At 52.7% G+C, this 15,932-nt stretch overlaps 7 protein-coding genes across 7 annotated transcripts; 2 read left to right on the top strand and 5 right to left on the bottom strand.

Annotated features, from left to right (window-relative positions):
- Positions 1 to 2,633: 2,633 nt before the first annotated feature.
- A1O3_05654 (uncharacterized protein) lies at positions 2,634 to 3,854 on the bottom strand (the record flags this gene model as incomplete). The annotated part of the gene is made up of 1 exon (XM_007735774.1): positions 2,634 to 3,854. The coding sequence occupies one exon, from the start codon at positions 3,852 to 3,854 to the stop codon at positions 2,634 to 2,636; it is 1,221 nt and encodes a 406-aa protein (XP_007733964.1).
- A 672-nt stretch (positions 3,855 to 4,526) lies between these two features.
- On the top strand, positions 4,527 to 4,931 carry A1O3_05653 (uncharacterized protein; the record flags this gene model as incomplete). The annotated part of the gene is made up of 1 exon (XM_007735773.1): positions 4,527 to 4,931. One exon carries the CDS (start codon positions 4,527 to 4,529, stop codon positions 4,929 to 4,931), a length of 405 nt encoding a protein of 134 aa, XP_007733963.1.
- Positions 4,932 to 5,654: 723 nt separating this feature from the next.
- Positions 5,655 to 6,627, top strand: A1O3_05652 (uncharacterized protein; the record flags this gene model as incomplete). The annotated part of the gene is made up of 2 exons (XM_007735772.1): positions 5,655 to 6,268; positions 6,336 to 6,627. 2 exons carry the CDS (start codon positions 5,655 to 5,657, stop codon positions 6,625 to 6,627), a joined length of 906 nt encoding a protein of 301 aa, XP_007733962.1.
- An 844-nt stretch (positions 6,628 to 7,471) lies between these two features.
- A1O3_05651 (uncharacterized protein) lies at positions 7,472 to 10,383 on the bottom strand (the record flags this gene model as incomplete). Its single annotated transcript, XM_007735771.1, has 3 exons — positions 7,472 to 7,530; positions 7,611 to 9,861; positions 9,913 to 10,383. The coding sequence occupies 3 exons, from the start codon at positions 10,381 to 10,383 to the stop codon at positions 7,472 to 7,474; spliced, it is 2,781 nt and encodes a 926-aa protein (XP_007733961.1).
- A 916-nt stretch (positions 10,384 to 11,299) lies between these two features.
- On the bottom strand, positions 11,300 to 11,778 carry A1O3_05650 (uncharacterized protein; the record flags this gene model as incomplete). Its single annotated transcript, XM_007735770.1, has 2 exons — positions 11,300 to 11,621; positions 11,678 to 11,778. Coding segments are annotated over 2 exons (423 nt in total), but the record flags the coding sequence as incomplete, so codon positions are not given.
- A 618-nt stretch (positions 11,779 to 12,396) lies between these two features.
- A1O3_05649 (alcohol dehydrogenase) lies at positions 12,397 to 13,678 on the bottom strand (the record flags this gene model as incomplete). Its single annotated transcript, XM_007735769.1, has 6 exons — positions 12,397 to 12,435; positions 12,493 to 12,628; positions 12,691 to 13,227; positions 13,291 to 13,399; positions 13,462 to 13,543; positions 13,607 to 13,678. The coding sequence occupies 6 exons, from the start codon at positions 13,676 to 13,678 to the stop codon at positions 12,397 to 12,399; spliced, it is 975 nt and encodes a 324-aa protein (XP_007733959.1).
- Positions 13,679 to 14,114: 436 nt separating this feature from the next.
- A1O3_05648 (uncharacterized protein) lies at positions 14,115 to 15,267 on the bottom strand (the record flags this gene model as incomplete). The annotated part of the gene is made up of 3 exons (XM_007735768.1): positions 14,115 to 14,190; positions 14,251 to 14,458; positions 14,529 to 15,267. The coding sequence occupies 3 exons, from the start codon at positions 15,265 to 15,267 to the stop codon at positions 14,115 to 14,117; spliced, it is 1,023 nt and encodes a 340-aa protein (XP_007733958.1).
- Between the last annotated feature and the right edge of the window lie 665 nt (positions 15,268 to 15,932).

The raw sequence follows: 15,932 nt of genomic DNA, 5'->3' as shown, positions 1-15,932 counted from the left end.
ACGAGCAAATAAGTAGGTAGTACAAAGTTAGCTATCCAGCTGAGCACCAATGTTTTTGGTAGTAGTCCGTAGTTAATGCGTGTTCCCACTTGGAAGCAAGTCCAAAGTTTGTCCTGATCGTCTGCATTGCATACTGGTGAGTCTAAGTCTACCCCTCCACAATCTCAGCTGCCAGCCCCTGCGGTGTGCGGTGTGCACTTTGCGGTGTTGACCCGATCGCGTGCTCTTTCGGCTAGATTATGCGCCTCAGCTTCTGCGAAATACTCCGCAAGGCGGGAACGGGAAAGGATGAGGGTGTCAAATTTGTCCAATCTATGAGAAGGACAGGACTAGCACTTCTTACTTGCCGCGGGGACTGGCCGACGCCACAATACTGCGTCCCGGCTACTACGTACCGATTAGTATGTAGTCAGGTTCGAGCTTATGTACTATGTAGCATGTGATGTGCAGTGGGCGTGGCGGTAGGCGGTAGGCGGTGGGCGGTGGGCTGCAAGCCATTGGCAATTAATATCGACTTGCATATGTACTCCGTATATCGAGCAGCCCAAAAGATTGTCAGTACGTAGGTATGTACGTCAATGTCTGCTTCACCCCGCTTGACAGAGAGACTTATGCAGGCACTTTAGCAAGTTGAAGTTGGCTGGAACTTGGAACGGATACGGAACGAAGTTTAATTACTATTACTATTAATTAGGTCCTCCTTGTCGACAACCATTTGCATTGGGGAGTACTCTAACTCCGTCCCTAATTAGTACATTGTATGGAGTACTCCGTACCTCTCTCTACCTTGCCTACTGTTAATGATGTGCTATTATTTGCTGACTCGTACATCGCGATCAGCCATCCCGGTGCAGTAATCTACTGTACGATAGTTAATTAAACATGGACGGGGTGGAAGATAGCTGATCATGCCTCTCCGCACTATCGGTAGTCTCCGTACTCCGTATCCGTATCCGTACTTGTTACAGGAGACGCTGCCTTGCGAGGTCTTGTTTGGGGAAGAGTGCCGCAGAGGAGAGGCCGGTACGCATCTATCTCGAACCTGCCCCTTTGTTCCAATGCTTTTTCCACGGTAGAAAGGAGAGCTATTACCGTAGATCGGTAAAAGCAAACCGAAATCCCGCGGCATCCGGAGGCTCGTCTCGTTTCGTTTCTATCAGGTCAGGTGTAACTGTAACATCATATAAGAGTGAGCTTCAAATAATATTAGCTAGCTGCTCTTCAGCCGCAGAAACCGCCTTGATGATCTCGGTAGGTTCGGCTTCGTTATCTTGCAGTCCTGTACCTAATGTACGTACATCGCGCCGAGCGGTCGACATCGGATAAATCGATGGAACATACCTACCAGTGAATGGATGATACTACGTACCCCGTACTGTATCCGTACTTTGGACTGTGTAAGCACCGTTGATCAACCGGTCTGATTAGTGCGAGGTCGGGTGAGGCGAGGCGAAGCTCCGAAGTCTAGCTAGTAGTACGGCTACTCCATACACATGACGCGCAATCTACACATTTCGGTCTTGAGCGTGTCATGGATTCAGGTTCGTTGCCGGCGGCGGCTTCTCTTTGCGAAGTCGGAAGCCCCGAACGCTCTTGTGCCGGAGTACGGAGTATACTCAGGGGGAACAAAACCCAGAATCCGCCCAGGACAGTGCGCTATGGGATGACATAATATAGTGATCTTCTTGTTCTCAAATTTCTTTTTGACACTTCTCCATAGTTGAACCCGTGGCATACCTAGATAAGCATGTCTGCAAGTCTGGACGGACGGACGGATGGATGTGGATGGATAGATAGATGGGATGGACGGCTGACCGAAATCTCCCTGTTGACGTGTTTTGGGTTTTGGAGCAATTAATTGGCACTTTACGCGTCGGGCGCGAGGGATGACGTGACGTGACGCGACCTGACGCGACTTAGCGTGGCTTCGTTTAAGTGGCTGCTAGTACCCTGGCCAGCCAGTGACAGTTCTGACAGCTGAGGGAGAGTGGGGTGGTGGGAAATCTTAAGCCAAGCACTGGAGAAGGAAAGATTGGCGGGGGTTGGGAAATGGAAATGCAGCCTTGTTGCCGTACCGCACCGCACGGATAGAACACCAAGATGGAACTACTATGTATCCGTATTCCGTTCATGTAGGTACGGATAGTTGGTACGGAGTACTCCGTACTGCAATCGATATTTGGTCTGCCCGTCACCTCAGGCAGTCATGTCCTTCTGCCCTACTGACGTGACCACTGGTAGACTGCATCGAGGGAGCATGCAGCAATAGAACAGGACCATGTCGCCGGCAGAGCCATGCAAGCTGAAGAAACAAGCAAGTCCTCGGCGCCGCCCCTAGCAGTGCTAGGAGTACTACTACTAGGTAGTAACTGCCAGTGGCACGCCGCGGCTGATCTTCGCTGCAGCTTGACTGTAAAACAGTCCAGTGTACGGAGGACGGATGACGGAGTACCGAGTACCGAGTACAGTAGTTCGGCTTCCAGACTGTGTCAGTCAAACAGTCACTCGACAGACATTCTTTCGCCATTCGCAGCCCGGTTGACGTTGAAGACGAGACGCAGAATGCGCTCAAAATCCAGAGAGCCTAGGTTTGGAACCCTATCATTACTTATGCCCAGGATAGCAGTCTCTTCTCACTTCCTCGCCACCCTTTCTTCCCATTGCACTCCGACCCATTCCTCTTGAAAAGTTACTGTCCCAGGCTCGCCACAGTTATTGGCACAAGTCCCGAGGATGACGGTCCCCCACTCCATGCCGTCCTCCAAGTCCATCGCTTCGTCCTTTTCCAGTTCGTAAATCAACCCTGGGACAAGCTGTAGTTCAAAAACCCTTTGAGCGCCACACCTCTCACATCTAGGTATGCCTCTTATCGCTCCTGATTTGCCGTGCGGCACTACAAATCTAGAGGCAACACCGTCCGTTCCGGAATACAGCAGTGGCTCGCCTTTGAATTCGTATCGCAGAACTTGGTCCGGGTTTTGCGCTATTCTGTCCGAAAACTTCTGAAATGTCTTGTCTAGCTCCGATTCGAAGTCGTCCTTCTGCGAGACGCCTGCGCCTCCACTGTCGTCCACGTCATACTGTGTCTTCGAGGCTTCCGCTTTGGTGAGCTCGACCGGCTCTTTGTCTAATTCTTCGGGATATGCATCTAGGTAGAATGATGTAAAGGGCGGGGGAACCGAGGCTGGCTCCGGCCAGTGTTCCGTCACCTCGACGTTGTTTGGATTGACGTCTCGATCGGATCCGATCTTGAGTTTGTCGGCAAAGGTTTCGGTAAGAGGCACAGGCTCATCGACCGGTCGTTGCGGAGGCTTCGCTGCCAGCGTCGAAGGAGAGCCTATAGAGGAGAAGGGATTTGCAGTTGGCTGCGCACCCGAGTTGGACAACGAGAAAGGATTTGTACCGTCAATGGCTGAGGATGAGCCTGTTCCTCCAAAAAGAGCCGTCCCCAGGTCCGGAACTGGTGTACCTGGTTTTGTTTCTATCAAGTTCTTCTTTTCTCTCTTGTCCCGTGCTTCGGGTTTCCGTACTTCTCGAAAAGCTCTGATGCTGCCGATCTTCTTCGAGCAGTTTTTCTTCCTGCAGCAGAAAACGTGGAGTCGTCGTTCGTCATGGGGGAAGTGCTGTTGGAGGTCTGCATTCAGCTGTAGGAGAAGTGACATGTACCCGTGACAGACTTTGCATTTGGCAAGAGCGGCAGGGGGAGGGTGGTTTGGGTCCAGCCAACTGGGATAGCCACCAACGTGACTGATCTCATCGCCGGAGGGATCAGACACGGCATAGCCAAGGATGACATTGGTCGTCGAATAGTCGTCGCCGCCGTCGTCAGACGAGTCGCTATCGTAGGGAGGCATTGGGTCGAAATTGCAAGAGTGTTGATCGATTTGGAGAGATTCTGTCAACCTGCGCTTGGAATCTGGTTCAAGTTGGAATAATTTTCCCAGAGACTGGCAGGCTGGTCGCATGTTACTACAAGACCCATAAAATCCCGAGAGCTGATACGGCATAATTAAGGTAAGTTCCGAACGGAAGCTATGCCCCAAAGAACCAAGCGGCTGGCCTTATCCAAGTGCCCCGCCTTCAAACCAACCCCCGACTTCGTTCCCCTCTCCTCGTTCTCCGTTCCTCCACCGCAGGGCAGGGTGCGACAGCAAGCACCGCATTCCCTTTGCGGCCACTGCACGAGTCTTCCGCGTCCGCGAATGCGTGAACCGTGAATCCGTACTCCTCACAGACGTCCGTTGAGTCTTATGTTATTCACAGGAGCACTTCTCAATCGCTCATCCTTGCTCAGCCATCTCCGTGTCCCACTCTGCTCGCGCCGGGCGGGGAAGCTTGCGCACCCGGCGTCCTGCTAGAACGACGGTGATCATATAAGAGCTCATCATACCCATACCATTGTTCAACCAGATCCACACAAGGACTTTGCTGTCTCCTTTTGTCTCTCTGCTTACATACGTGTGTATACTTTACCAGACCAAATTCCACTCCATCGTGTCAGTCAGACCAGGCTCTCTGTGACAAATATGGCGACGCACAAAGCCTCCTACATCACGATTGATCAGTATGAATTCCCCAGGGGCAGCAAAGGAGTTGGAACGCTGGTTTGCGCAGCCTTGATGGTACTGTCTACCCGGAGGAAGTTCATCGAGCCAGGCTCACTCATACACGATCACATCTTGGCTCGAAGCGCGAAGGCCGCCAAACACTCCAAGCTTGTGCAAGATATTCTCTTTTACCTCTTCTTTGGAGTCCATGGCGTCGAAACCGTCTGGTTTGGTCTGATCCAGCTGAAGAAACACAACGTCAAAATCTTTAGCCTGCTCGGAGTTCAGTGGCTAGCTACGGTCTTTGCTGGAGGCGTCTTCGCCACAAACCATTGGGCTGAGGTGGTTGAGAAGAAGGAGGTTCAGGTTCTCAAGGAGATTTGAGCAAAGAGAGGGCCGGGGAAAGCAACGACAGCAATATATGGCGCTGGAGATGAGTCGGAGGATGTTGACGGGAATTTTTTGGCAAGCTTCTTCAAGACCTGGAAAGATCTGTGTCCCTCCAGTTGCACATGCTCATCCATCACTCGGATGGTCCCGTGGGTCGATGGACAGAAGTCTCTTTCTTACCAAGAAATCAAAACAAACTTCCACACTTCCAAGTATGGCTGCTCACCTACTCCTAGTCCACCTTCTACTCGAGTTTCTGTCAAAGAGGCTACTGCTTCTCTCGTCCCTCCTCGGCGTCAAGATGCCACCCCCTTGAAGAGCGAGTGCGTAGACTGCATCATGATGACTGGGCGCCCTGAATTTCTGATTGCGATGTAGCATTTGCAATGGATTTCCCCAGACGGGAACAAACAATCCAATCCTGCCCTGTCCTGTCCTGCCAAATTGTATCTCGACAGGACCAAGTTCCGCCATTGGCCAGCCATTGAAAAAGCAAATGCAGTGCCAGGCAGCCATCCCGCCAAGCCCTCGTATAAATCTATCTCCCTTCACCGTCTATCTCAAGTCCAACTTGAAGACCACTGTCAGTGCCATCTACTTGGAACAAACCCGCCAACCTGGTCCTCAATCAACAGCCCGAAATCGTCAGAGCGTCTCCCTGTAATCAAGCGGTTTGATATCGCCGATGCCCGTGCTGCCTTGTCTGCTGCATCGACAATGAGCGCGCTCGCCCGTCACGAAGAGGCTTCAGGCTTCATGAGGCTGCCAGCCGAAACCCGGCTACACATCTACAGCTATCTGATCCCCAAGGATCGAATAGAGATGGATCTGTGCAACCCGCAGCGCCCTGAGAACCCCGACGAACCTCATGGCACGTCTACAACACCGTCGTTCTATCCGACCTCTCATTCGACCCCGTCTTATTCCAGACGGACCGTCATCACCGGCATCGTCGACCAAGCCCTTCAACTCGAGATCATCACGCGCAACAACGGCCTGCAATTACTACTGGTCAGCCAGCGCACGCACGACGAGGTATGGCCCATGTTGTGCAAGGTGCCCGTGCGCTTCCACTGTCTGAAATGCTTCGAGGAGGTTTTGCGCAATCTATCCTTCGGGCTCGGTGCCGGGGTGAGGTGGATGAAACACGTCGAGATCGTTGTCAACTGCGGCGCCGGTCTTTTCGGCCCTCCCTTCCGTCCTCTCACCGACAGCCTGGCAAAGTTCATGGTCACTGAAGCAGTGCAAACTGCCCGCCATACAGTCTGGATGTATTGCGGACGCCTGGGCGTTCTCATCGAACAGGATAGCTGGAAATACGAGCCGTTCCCGTATGAATCCCCCACTCTACCCACTCTCCCATACCTGCTCACCTCGGCCCTTGCTCAAGCGGCCCAGGCCCAGGCCCAGGCCCAAGGTCAGGGTCAGGGTCAAGGTCAGGGTCAAGGTCAGGGTCAAGGTCAGGGTCAAGGTCAGGGTCAAGGTCAGGGTCAAGGTCAAGGTCAGGGTCAAGGTCAAGGTCAGGGTCAAGGTCAGGGTCAAGGTCAGGGTCAAGGTCAAGGTCAGGGTCAAGGTCAAGGTCAGGGTCAAGGTCAGGGTCAAGGCCAGGCCCAAGGTCAAGCCCCAGCTCAGATCCAAGGACTACAACCGAATGCGAACCTACCTTTCCCAGGACTACATCAGCAACTGATCCAAAGTCTGCAAAACCTCCATGCACAACCAGCGAATAATCCCTTTGCCGGCAACGTTGCCGCTCCCGTTGCCGGTCCGCAGCAGCAACTCCCTATGGCAGGCATATTCCACCCGGGCTTGATTGGTTTCGCTGCGCCGCCGCAACCGCCGCCGCACCCGCCGCCGCAACCTGTCCCGCAGAATCTACTGCTGGGCGGCATAACCCACATGGTGCCTCAACCTCCGCCAGATCGATGGTTGATTAGTGGCTGGTTCTTTCCGTGAAAGTTGGATTCCGACTTCCTACCTAGTTCGGAGTTTGGAGTCCCTGATTTTCCGACTTCCTGCTTCGGAGTTCGGAGTTCCTGATTTCTGATGATGAGGAAGAGGAGGAGGAGGAGGAGGAGGAGCGTTTGATGCGAGCAACAACAACCAGGGATGCCGGCTACAAGGCTGATGGCGGATGGCGTAAGGCGCAAGACAAGACCCAAGACCCAAGTAATGTACAAACAGCAAGCGGAAAGGGATTCAAGCTTCAAGCTTCAAGCGTCAAGCTTCAAGCGTCAAGCCAAAAAAAAAAAGCAAAAAGGAGAATGGAATTCCCCCCCTTCCCCCCCAGGGTCGAGTTTTTATGTTGATGAATTTGATGATTATGACTATAATACATTCCCTGCGTCTGACCGTCTGACCGCTTTCCGTGGGTGACCCAACCTATGAGCAATTACTAGGCATGGGGTAGGATATTGGATATGATAACTCCATCTCATCGATCCTGTAACTCCAAGGCCATCATTCTGACAAATCATGCTCTCCTCTCTCCTTGCATCGACACCTAAGAGAGGAGTAACCAACCGGCTTTAGTCTCAGAAAGTAAACTGCATCAACCCTGGGTTCAGGACGAGGGGCAGCAGCGCGTGTGAACCTGCGTGTGATCACATCAGACTCAGTCGGGTGTCATCAGATGTCTGACTTGTTTTCTCAACCGCCATAAAGGAGACTTACCAACAATAGTCGCCAGAGGCCAGATGGCGGTGAAGAAGGAGATATGCCAGTCATAGGGGACCAATGCGCCGACTGGGCCCACGCCCGCGACAATGATCATCCCAAGACTCACGACGGCACAGAAGACAAACGTCAGGCGGAACTTGCGAAGAATAACGGGCACTTCCTTGAAGAAACTGGTGTCGGTGGCCTCCTTGCTCGTCGCGCCCCAAGTCATGTCGACGCTGAAGAGGTGGCTGAGGATGGCCTGTGAGACGTGCAGCGAGATGCCGCCCAGGAAGATTGTAAGGAGCGGCACCCAGCGGAAATTTTCCCAGAATGCAGCCACCAGCGTGGTGTTCTCGACCCGATACCGCATGACTGCGAGGGCGACATTGCCAAGCGCGGTGAACACCAGGATGATGGCAAAGTAGATCTTGAAGCTGTCGATATAGTAGTGGTCCAGGTGCCCGTTGAACCACCCAATGATACAGTAATTGACCAGCGTGAGAATCCACGCAGATCCGATCGCATAGTACGTGCCCACGTAGGCCATGATGGTCACTTTCGACGGCAACGGCATATTGCTGGCGATAAATCCGCGGAATAGTGGCGTGAATGGGCCCTTGGACAGCCACTGCGCAAATGGGTGGAAGATGAGCTCCGAGCACCCGTATGCGTACTTTTCCCAGCGCGCCAGTTCGTCGTACACGGTAAGCGAGACCCCTTCTTTGAACCCTTGCCCAGCATATGCTGCGAGACGCAAGATGTATCCGCTTGTCTGTAGGCGCAGGGCCATGTCGAAGTCTTCGGACACGGTCGCCTCCGACCAGTATTTTTCCTTGATAATGCCATCATTCACGTCAGCAGACACGTATGCAACGTCCTGCACGGCCTTCCAGCGTAGAAACGCATTATGCCCGACAAAAGGCGCCACGTCCCCGTTCGAAACTGCATATTGAATGGCCGAGTATACCAAGTTGGTGAAGAAAGTGATGCCTTTCTCAAACCAGCTGTCGGTAACGTTCATGACGCCTGAGGCGAATTGGATGATTGCGACTTCTGGAGACTGTTCCATCTCGCTGACGGCGTCGAGGAAGCAGTCAACGGGGACACGTGTGTCCGAATCGATCAGCAGAATGTAGTCACCCACGCGGATGTTTCCATCAGCTTGGGTACGTCCTTCGTCTTCGGCGACGATTTCAGCCAGGGTAGCTTCATATGCATTGCGCTCTCGTTCCGACGTCCAGCCTTCGGTACGGTCAACGAGGGCAAGTTTATCCTCGACGCGGGCGCCCACGTTCAGTGCATAGTTCATGTTGGAGGCCTTCTTGAACTTGCCCGCTCGGATGAATGGCTTTTCGCCGTCGGCTGGTTTCGGATTATGCCTCGGTCTTGCTACCCAGCCAATATTGTGCTCATCGTAGTAGTCCCGTCTTTCCTGCGCTTGGTCTGCAGGTATGAGCTGCATGCCGTCGTCATTGACGAAAATGTTAGCAGAGCCGCCTTGCATTTCGTACGTGGAAATAGCAGCCTTGATCGACTTGATGGTCGGATCAATCACCGACCAAAGGCCTTCTTTGTATACCGGGCATTGAATCGTGACGTGCGGTAGCGTGGAGGTGGTCGAAAGTCGACATGGTGCTTGACCCGAAAAGAACTTGGTGTTCGTAGTCATTTGACTGATAGGACCGATGATCTGGGCCACACTGCCAGCAACCGACTGCATGAAGAAAAGTGCCAGCCAACACTGGAGGGGCACTACAAAGATGAACGCAAGCCGGATCCAGGAATGGTCAACCTTGATTTCAAGCGCGATTTCACGCCAGCCACTGCCGATGGCGCTCATAAGCAGCACGAGTGTGATGGCTGTTAGGACAGGCTGAATGAGAATGATCCGACGAGGGGCTAAGCTGACTGCGACCTCAGATCCTTGCGAATCCTCTCCAGCATTGAGATTGATGGTGCTGGGCATTGCACTCGTCATCGGAGCCGCGGACTCGTCGTCGGCAGTCTCCTCCTTCCAGAACATGCTGATCAGTTGATCCACAATGCCGTGAACACGCCGCATGATGTGGTTCGGGTCATCGTCCCAGACAACAAGAATAGAGTAGTCTTGAATGAAGGCGGCAAAGTGATGCTTCTGGCAACCTGGGAGATGTGAGATATTAGGGAGGATTTGCAGTCGGAGACCTGAGTCTAGTGGGAGATACGACATGCCCTGGTTGCGGAGGAGGAGCTTGATGATTCCCGTGTTGATGGTCATGGCACACTAACAAGGCATTAGCAAGGAGAGCGGTCTCACTCCTGTTGAGGACGATACCTTGACGTTGAGCTTTTTCACCGCATCAAACAATCCGTCTGGACGAGATCGCAGATCTTCAGGGGCGCATTTATACTCATCCTTGGCTTTCTTGATCATGACTCCCTCTTCTAGACCGTTTGTAGACCACATTTTCTCTAGCTGCTGCTGATGGAGCCAGTTACACATCATGTCGGTCTTCAGATCCCGCAGCTCTGGCGTAGAACTATTCCGGAAGTCGCCATCCGTGCCAAAAATGTGTTTCTGACTAGGGCCAACCTTTATCGCGCCAGAATCGGAAGAGGAGCTGGGTCGTATATCTTCAGTCGCTGGGCTGAGTGTTTTCAACGAGCCCGGAGGCAGAGTTTGGATGGAGGTCGAAGCCGTTGCATGGCTGGCTGGTAGTATGCTTGACGCGGTGTCTGAATCCAGAGCCGTATCAATTCTGTCGGATTGCGAGGCTCTGGCGTCAGAAATCGCATTGGAAGTCATGGTCAGGTCGGTTGTCAGGAGCGATCGTGAACGATGAGTTATTCCGGTCTGTTAACATAGACCAGGCCAAGAAGGATTGAAAGAAAAGACGGAAGCTAGCTTAATGATAATAGTAGAAAGCTGGAGCAAAATCTGGACCGCGTAAGTCATTTGCGAGAATTGAACTGTATCTGGCTGGGTCCAGCCAGACTAGGAGAACCGTGGATTTGACGATCGAAAGCGTCTGCACTGAGACAATCCAGTGGTCGAACAGAACACACTCGAAAGACTGCTCTAAGACTGAAATCCCTGCTCTTGCATGTCCATATTCCAAGTCCAGAACAATCGACCACATCCAATTCGAGACTAGGATACCTGGAGCTGAGGAAAACATCATATCTCTGAAACTTGATTCCAAATCCACTAGGTGTGTTTTCTACCGTTTGAACAGGAGTCAAATCTCCATTCCGGGGCCTGTATTCATCGCTAGTGGTACGACTTATGAGCCGCAGAGAAGGTATCTGGTGGAGGCGCATCTGCTAGTTTCCCGAGATATGAATATCAGATATTTGCGTCCACCTGCGAAAAGATGAGAAAACTCCTGTCGGAAGAAAAAACAGCAAGGGCGCGTTATTTCTTGCAGACTTGTCTGGCATGTGAGACAAGGCTGAAGGAGTGCTCCGGTTTCGAAGGTGGATTCCCACTTGAGGACCAGCCCGCGTCATTCTCCGATCATGGCGGCTCGATTCAAAATCCAGCCATTTCGTGCAAAGCTGGAGCGTTCTGTCATGGCAGCCAGTCTAAAGCAGCCGTAAAAGCCACACTAGAGACCACAGTTGCAGTTGGTATGATCGGCAAGGGTAGAAGGCCGGCCGCTCTGGAAACGACTTTGATCTTGACCGTTCGGCTTAGACTCATCAAGTGAACTCACTTATCCCTGACGAATTTGACTATGATCTTCCAGAGCAGTTTCATAATCCGCTATTCGAAGCGGCCCGGCATCCCAGATCAAAATTGCCTGCAGAGGTACTGCCTGGTCTGGGACATGAGCAGAGTCCGCCTTCCGCTTTCGAAATCGGTGGTGGGTGCTTTGAGTATATCCAATGACGTTGATCCATCTACCTCTTTCCAATGCTGACGATGGTGTGCTCTCTAGAACAAGATTGACATCGACGGAGGCACGAGGGATCGGGTGCGCGTTCTTCGGATAGGTATGTTCGAGGAGAAGCCGACCTCTCAGGCTGTCATATTCAACCACACTGACACCTCAGGTCAACAGCATGATTACTAGAACCGGAACGCGCGAGAAGCATACCAGCCTAAGAATCTTACCTTGGTCGCGGCTGGAAGCGCAGGTAACTCGCTTATGAACACAAACTTGGATGGAGTTGGTCCATTACTGGCGCTTCCGTTCATGGTAAAACCCCTATGGAGTTTCAGGGGCGCAAAGGCAAAGGCTCAGGAATGCCAATGGCACCAGACAATGACTCGGCCATTCAGTGCATGTCCTATACGGATATTGCAGCAGCAGACAGGAAATGTGAGGAACACCAGCAAAGCGAAACGCGCAACGAGCAACGAGCGACGCGTACCAATTTGGTCATAACACGTGATATCGGCATACCTTCCGTTTTCCCTTTTCCTGTTCTCTTCATTTCCAGCGAGCAAACATGCAAACATACAGAGCAAGTGTACCTAGTAGTGCTCTACCCTCATCTTGACACACTAATATATCATTTTCGTATTGAGAACTGAGAACTGAAAACTGGTACCTGGCTTCCATTTTCTTGAGAAGCTCCACTCATCAGGGATGCTGTCTTTGGTCAGAACGTGATGACCCGACCTATGATCTGATAACTGTAGTCTATCACTCCGTTGCTAAATGACCATTGACAAGCGCTTAGTTATCTCTACGGGATTGACGGTATATCGAGTCTCGTCGACCGAAACCCCTCACGCCATTGCCTGGACACGTCCCAAAGTTGAATGTGGGACATCCAGCTCACGCTGTGGACTGGCATACAAAGTGGGCGCCTATGCAAAGATACGCTGGGGAGGGTTGAGGTAATCACCCTAAGACATGGTTAGCCAATCTTAAGGACAGATCCAACACCTAGACAGGGCACATACAGGGTCGTTGAATCTCAGTCCCTTGTCCAATGCATCGATCGCGCTCTGTTCCTCGGAGGAAAGCTCGAAGGAGAAGAGATCCTTGTTCTCTAACTGGCGCTGCTTATCGGCTGTCTTGGGGATCACAATCACACCTCTGTGTTCACAATCAGTCAATTCATTCTGACCTGATCTGGAAAGGGTTGGCGTAGCCCTTACCGTTGCACTGCCCACTTGAGCAAAACCTGAGCGGGGGTTTTGGCATGCTTCTTCGCTGTCGATGTTATAACATCATTATCAAACAGCAGCGAGGTTCCCAAGGCCTTGGGACTCTGGATGTCTCGGTAACTTAGTGGACCGAAGCTGGAATAAGCGGTCACAGCAATGCCAAGGTCCTTGGCGAGGTCCAGCAATTGAGGCTGAACAAGGTAAGGATGATGCTCGATTTGGAGCACGGCGGGAGGGATTCTCGCCGAACGAATCAAATCCAACAGCAAGCCGCCCTGGAAGTTACAGACGCCAATGTTCTTCACCAGACCGGCGTCAACCAGCGATTCTACTGCCTTCCAAGTCGTGGCGAGAGGGACATTGGCGGTTTTCGTTTCCCACTTGTCAGCAGCAATGGACCAACCAGGTGGATAGCGCTCGGCGGGGTCGACATATTGAAGAGGCAGCGGGAAGTGGATGAGGTACAGATCGAAGTACTCGAGGCCCCAATCTGCGAGTTGCCGTTTTGCTGCCACTTCAACGTGCTCACTAGAGTCGGGGTCAGTTAGTGGCCATCCGCTCGCTCCAAAGACCCGAAGACTCTTCACATACGGAGCATGGAATGTTGCCCAGAGCTTGCTCGTCACGAAAATGTCTTCTCTCTTGACGAGACCGTCTTTGATTGCCCGTCGAATTCCTTCACCAGCTTCCTTCTCGTTGCCTGATTGCCAATTAGCTGGGACCGAGAGACATATAGCCCTAACCCTCCGACTGCACACTTACCATAGTCACAGGCTCCGTCGAAGTGGCGATAGCCGTTCTGGATAGCGGTGTAGACGACATCGGCTGTGCTGTCATTTGGCACCTATAGGTTGATTGCGTCAGAAATGGCACGGTTTGCGATCGGAGCGCTTAGCACTTCACCCACCTTCCAGAGCCCGAACCCGACTTGAGGCACCTGCTGCCCTGTAGGCTTAAGAGTAATGGTTGGTACAGCCATCTGTGCACTACCGTGAGATCCTGGTCCTGGGAAGCCTGTCGAGCTGGGTGAGGGTGACGAGAACTTGGAGGTGGTAGTGGTGGAACAAAGAGAGAGAAAAGCCAGAAGCAGGTACAGAGTAAATACTGACGAGTTGTCAGAAGATTAAATAGCCTGAAATACTGAAATACTGCCCGGTACCGCCCACCTGCATTACTTCATTGGAGTGGGCCGTGCTCGCCGCCACAAAATTACCCATCTGGTCATGGTTTTACGCTGTTATTCGTCGGTATTTAATATCACAGACAGACATGGCATCCAGTGGGTCTGGCAGGGCCGGCAGGGCTGGCAAAACTGGTAGGATTTATGTACAGTACTCTCTACACGGACTCGCTTTAATACAGTTAACTGGTGCTGGGAACCAGTTCGGCGTCCTGTCTACCTGGATACTCAATACTCATCCCTTCAACGAGATCTCATTGACCAACACCTTTTCCACCTCTTTTCCCGCCTCGACAAATCTACCATCGTATCTACAACTGATCAGCGGAGGCGTCCTTCAATCACGGGATTGTATGTAGACTCAGACTTACAACATGTGGCACATATGCTCATAGTAGTCGACGGCTGGCTTGGAAAGACTGCTAGCATCGTTTGCGCACGCGTCAAGCGGCTTGACCTTGGTGGTCAATGACGGCTCGAAGAAGAAAGGGATCGATACGCGTGGCACTTCGCCGCGGTGGATGACGCGGTGAACAGTGGCAGTGTACCGATTGTTCGTCAGAACGTTGACCATGTCGCCTGTGTGCCCGTCGCCGTCAGCTGCTGCATGGTCACCTGGGAGGAGGAGGAGGAATGCAAATGCTCGTACCAATGTTCACAACGTACGCCCCTGGGATTGGATCTGCCTTGATCCAGTCGCCGTCCTTGGCCTGCACTTCCAGAGCCGACTTGATATGGTCATCGGCCAGAAGAAAGGTCAGTCCTCCGTAGTCGGTATGCTCGCCGCAAGAGATGCCCTTTTCCCGCTCGTCGATGTCAGGTGTGCTCAGGGGCGGGTAATTGATGAATTTGAGGCCCCAGAAGGGGTCAGCAATGATCTCCTCAAAAGCCTTCGCGCCGTCATCTATCCTCAGCCCATCACCCATGGCTCGCATCAGCGCCTGGCCGACAGGCACCAGCCTCTCGACGTATTCCAGAGCCGTGGATTGGAGCGTTGGCGGCCGCGACGGCCAGAGCTGGGCACCTCGCAGCATTTCTTTGGACGGTTGCGGGTACTCTCGATAGATGTCAAACCCTTCAAGCACATCCCGCTTTCCCAAGGTGATGTTCTCTCCCAGTCGAGCGTAGCCGCGGATCCGGTCCATACTGTGGAAGATCGAAACCTCGTCCTTTTCCGCCTGCGGTAAGGCGAAAAACTCGTGCCCGAGACGCAGCATCTCCTGCCGCAGCTGCTCAGGGATGCCATGTCCGACCAGGTAGAAGAAGCCAAAGTCTCGGCATGCGCGGTGAACAGCGGCAGAGGTCGCTGCACGCTTTGAGGCGCTCGACTTGGGATCGAGGTAAGGAGCGACGTCCACGACAGGTAGGGTGGCGCCGTGGTATGCCATATTGTCGACGTCGACGTTAACGTGAACGTGAACGTGAACGCGCTCAGGACGACCGGACACAAGTGATTTTGGTGCTATGGACGGAGTTCAGTAGGTGATTCTGGACTGGACCGACTGTGGCCTCTGAGCCGTCTGGCCGGGGAGATCAAGGATCTCTTTCAGGCATGATAACTATAGCATACAGCGCCCTCCTCGGATACCACAATCACAGCGCATATTACTGGAATGGAGTATGATCGATTCTGCGGAGTATGCATGTCCACGACAGACCAAGATTACTGTCGAGAACGTGGTAATTTTGAGACGATGGGTTCCCGAAAACGGCATTTTTCTGCCCGCCCGACGTCTCCTCAGGCTCCTCAGTCTCCTCGGTCTCCTCCTACAGCCTCCCAGATGTCGAGGACATCGACGGGACAGTTTCCGGTTGCCACAAGCCGCACATATGGGGCTCCGGGGGCTCTAGATCTTGTATCTGATGAGGTGAATTGCCTTATCGGTTTCCGGTTTCCCAAAGGAGAAATCTGCAGTGGAGCAGACGCTTGGGACCACGGTGGCACTGACCTTCGGATCAGACGGTCTCACACGGAGCCTACCTAGGTACTAAGTACGGAGTACTCACTGTCAGTCTAGTATTATCTATGGGTGGACCATGCTTGCCTCTCAAT

Source organism: Capronia epimyces (genome assembly GCF_000585565.1).
Source record: "Capronia epimyces CBS 606.96 chromosome Unknown aczIQ-supercont1.4, whole genome shotgun sequence".
NCBI classification, from domain to species: domain Eukaryota; kingdom Fungi; phylum Ascomycota; class Eurotiomycetes; order Chaetothyriales; family Herpotrichiellaceae; genus Capronia; species Capronia epimyces.
This window is presented reverse-complemented; position numbering and strand designations above follow the sequence as displayed.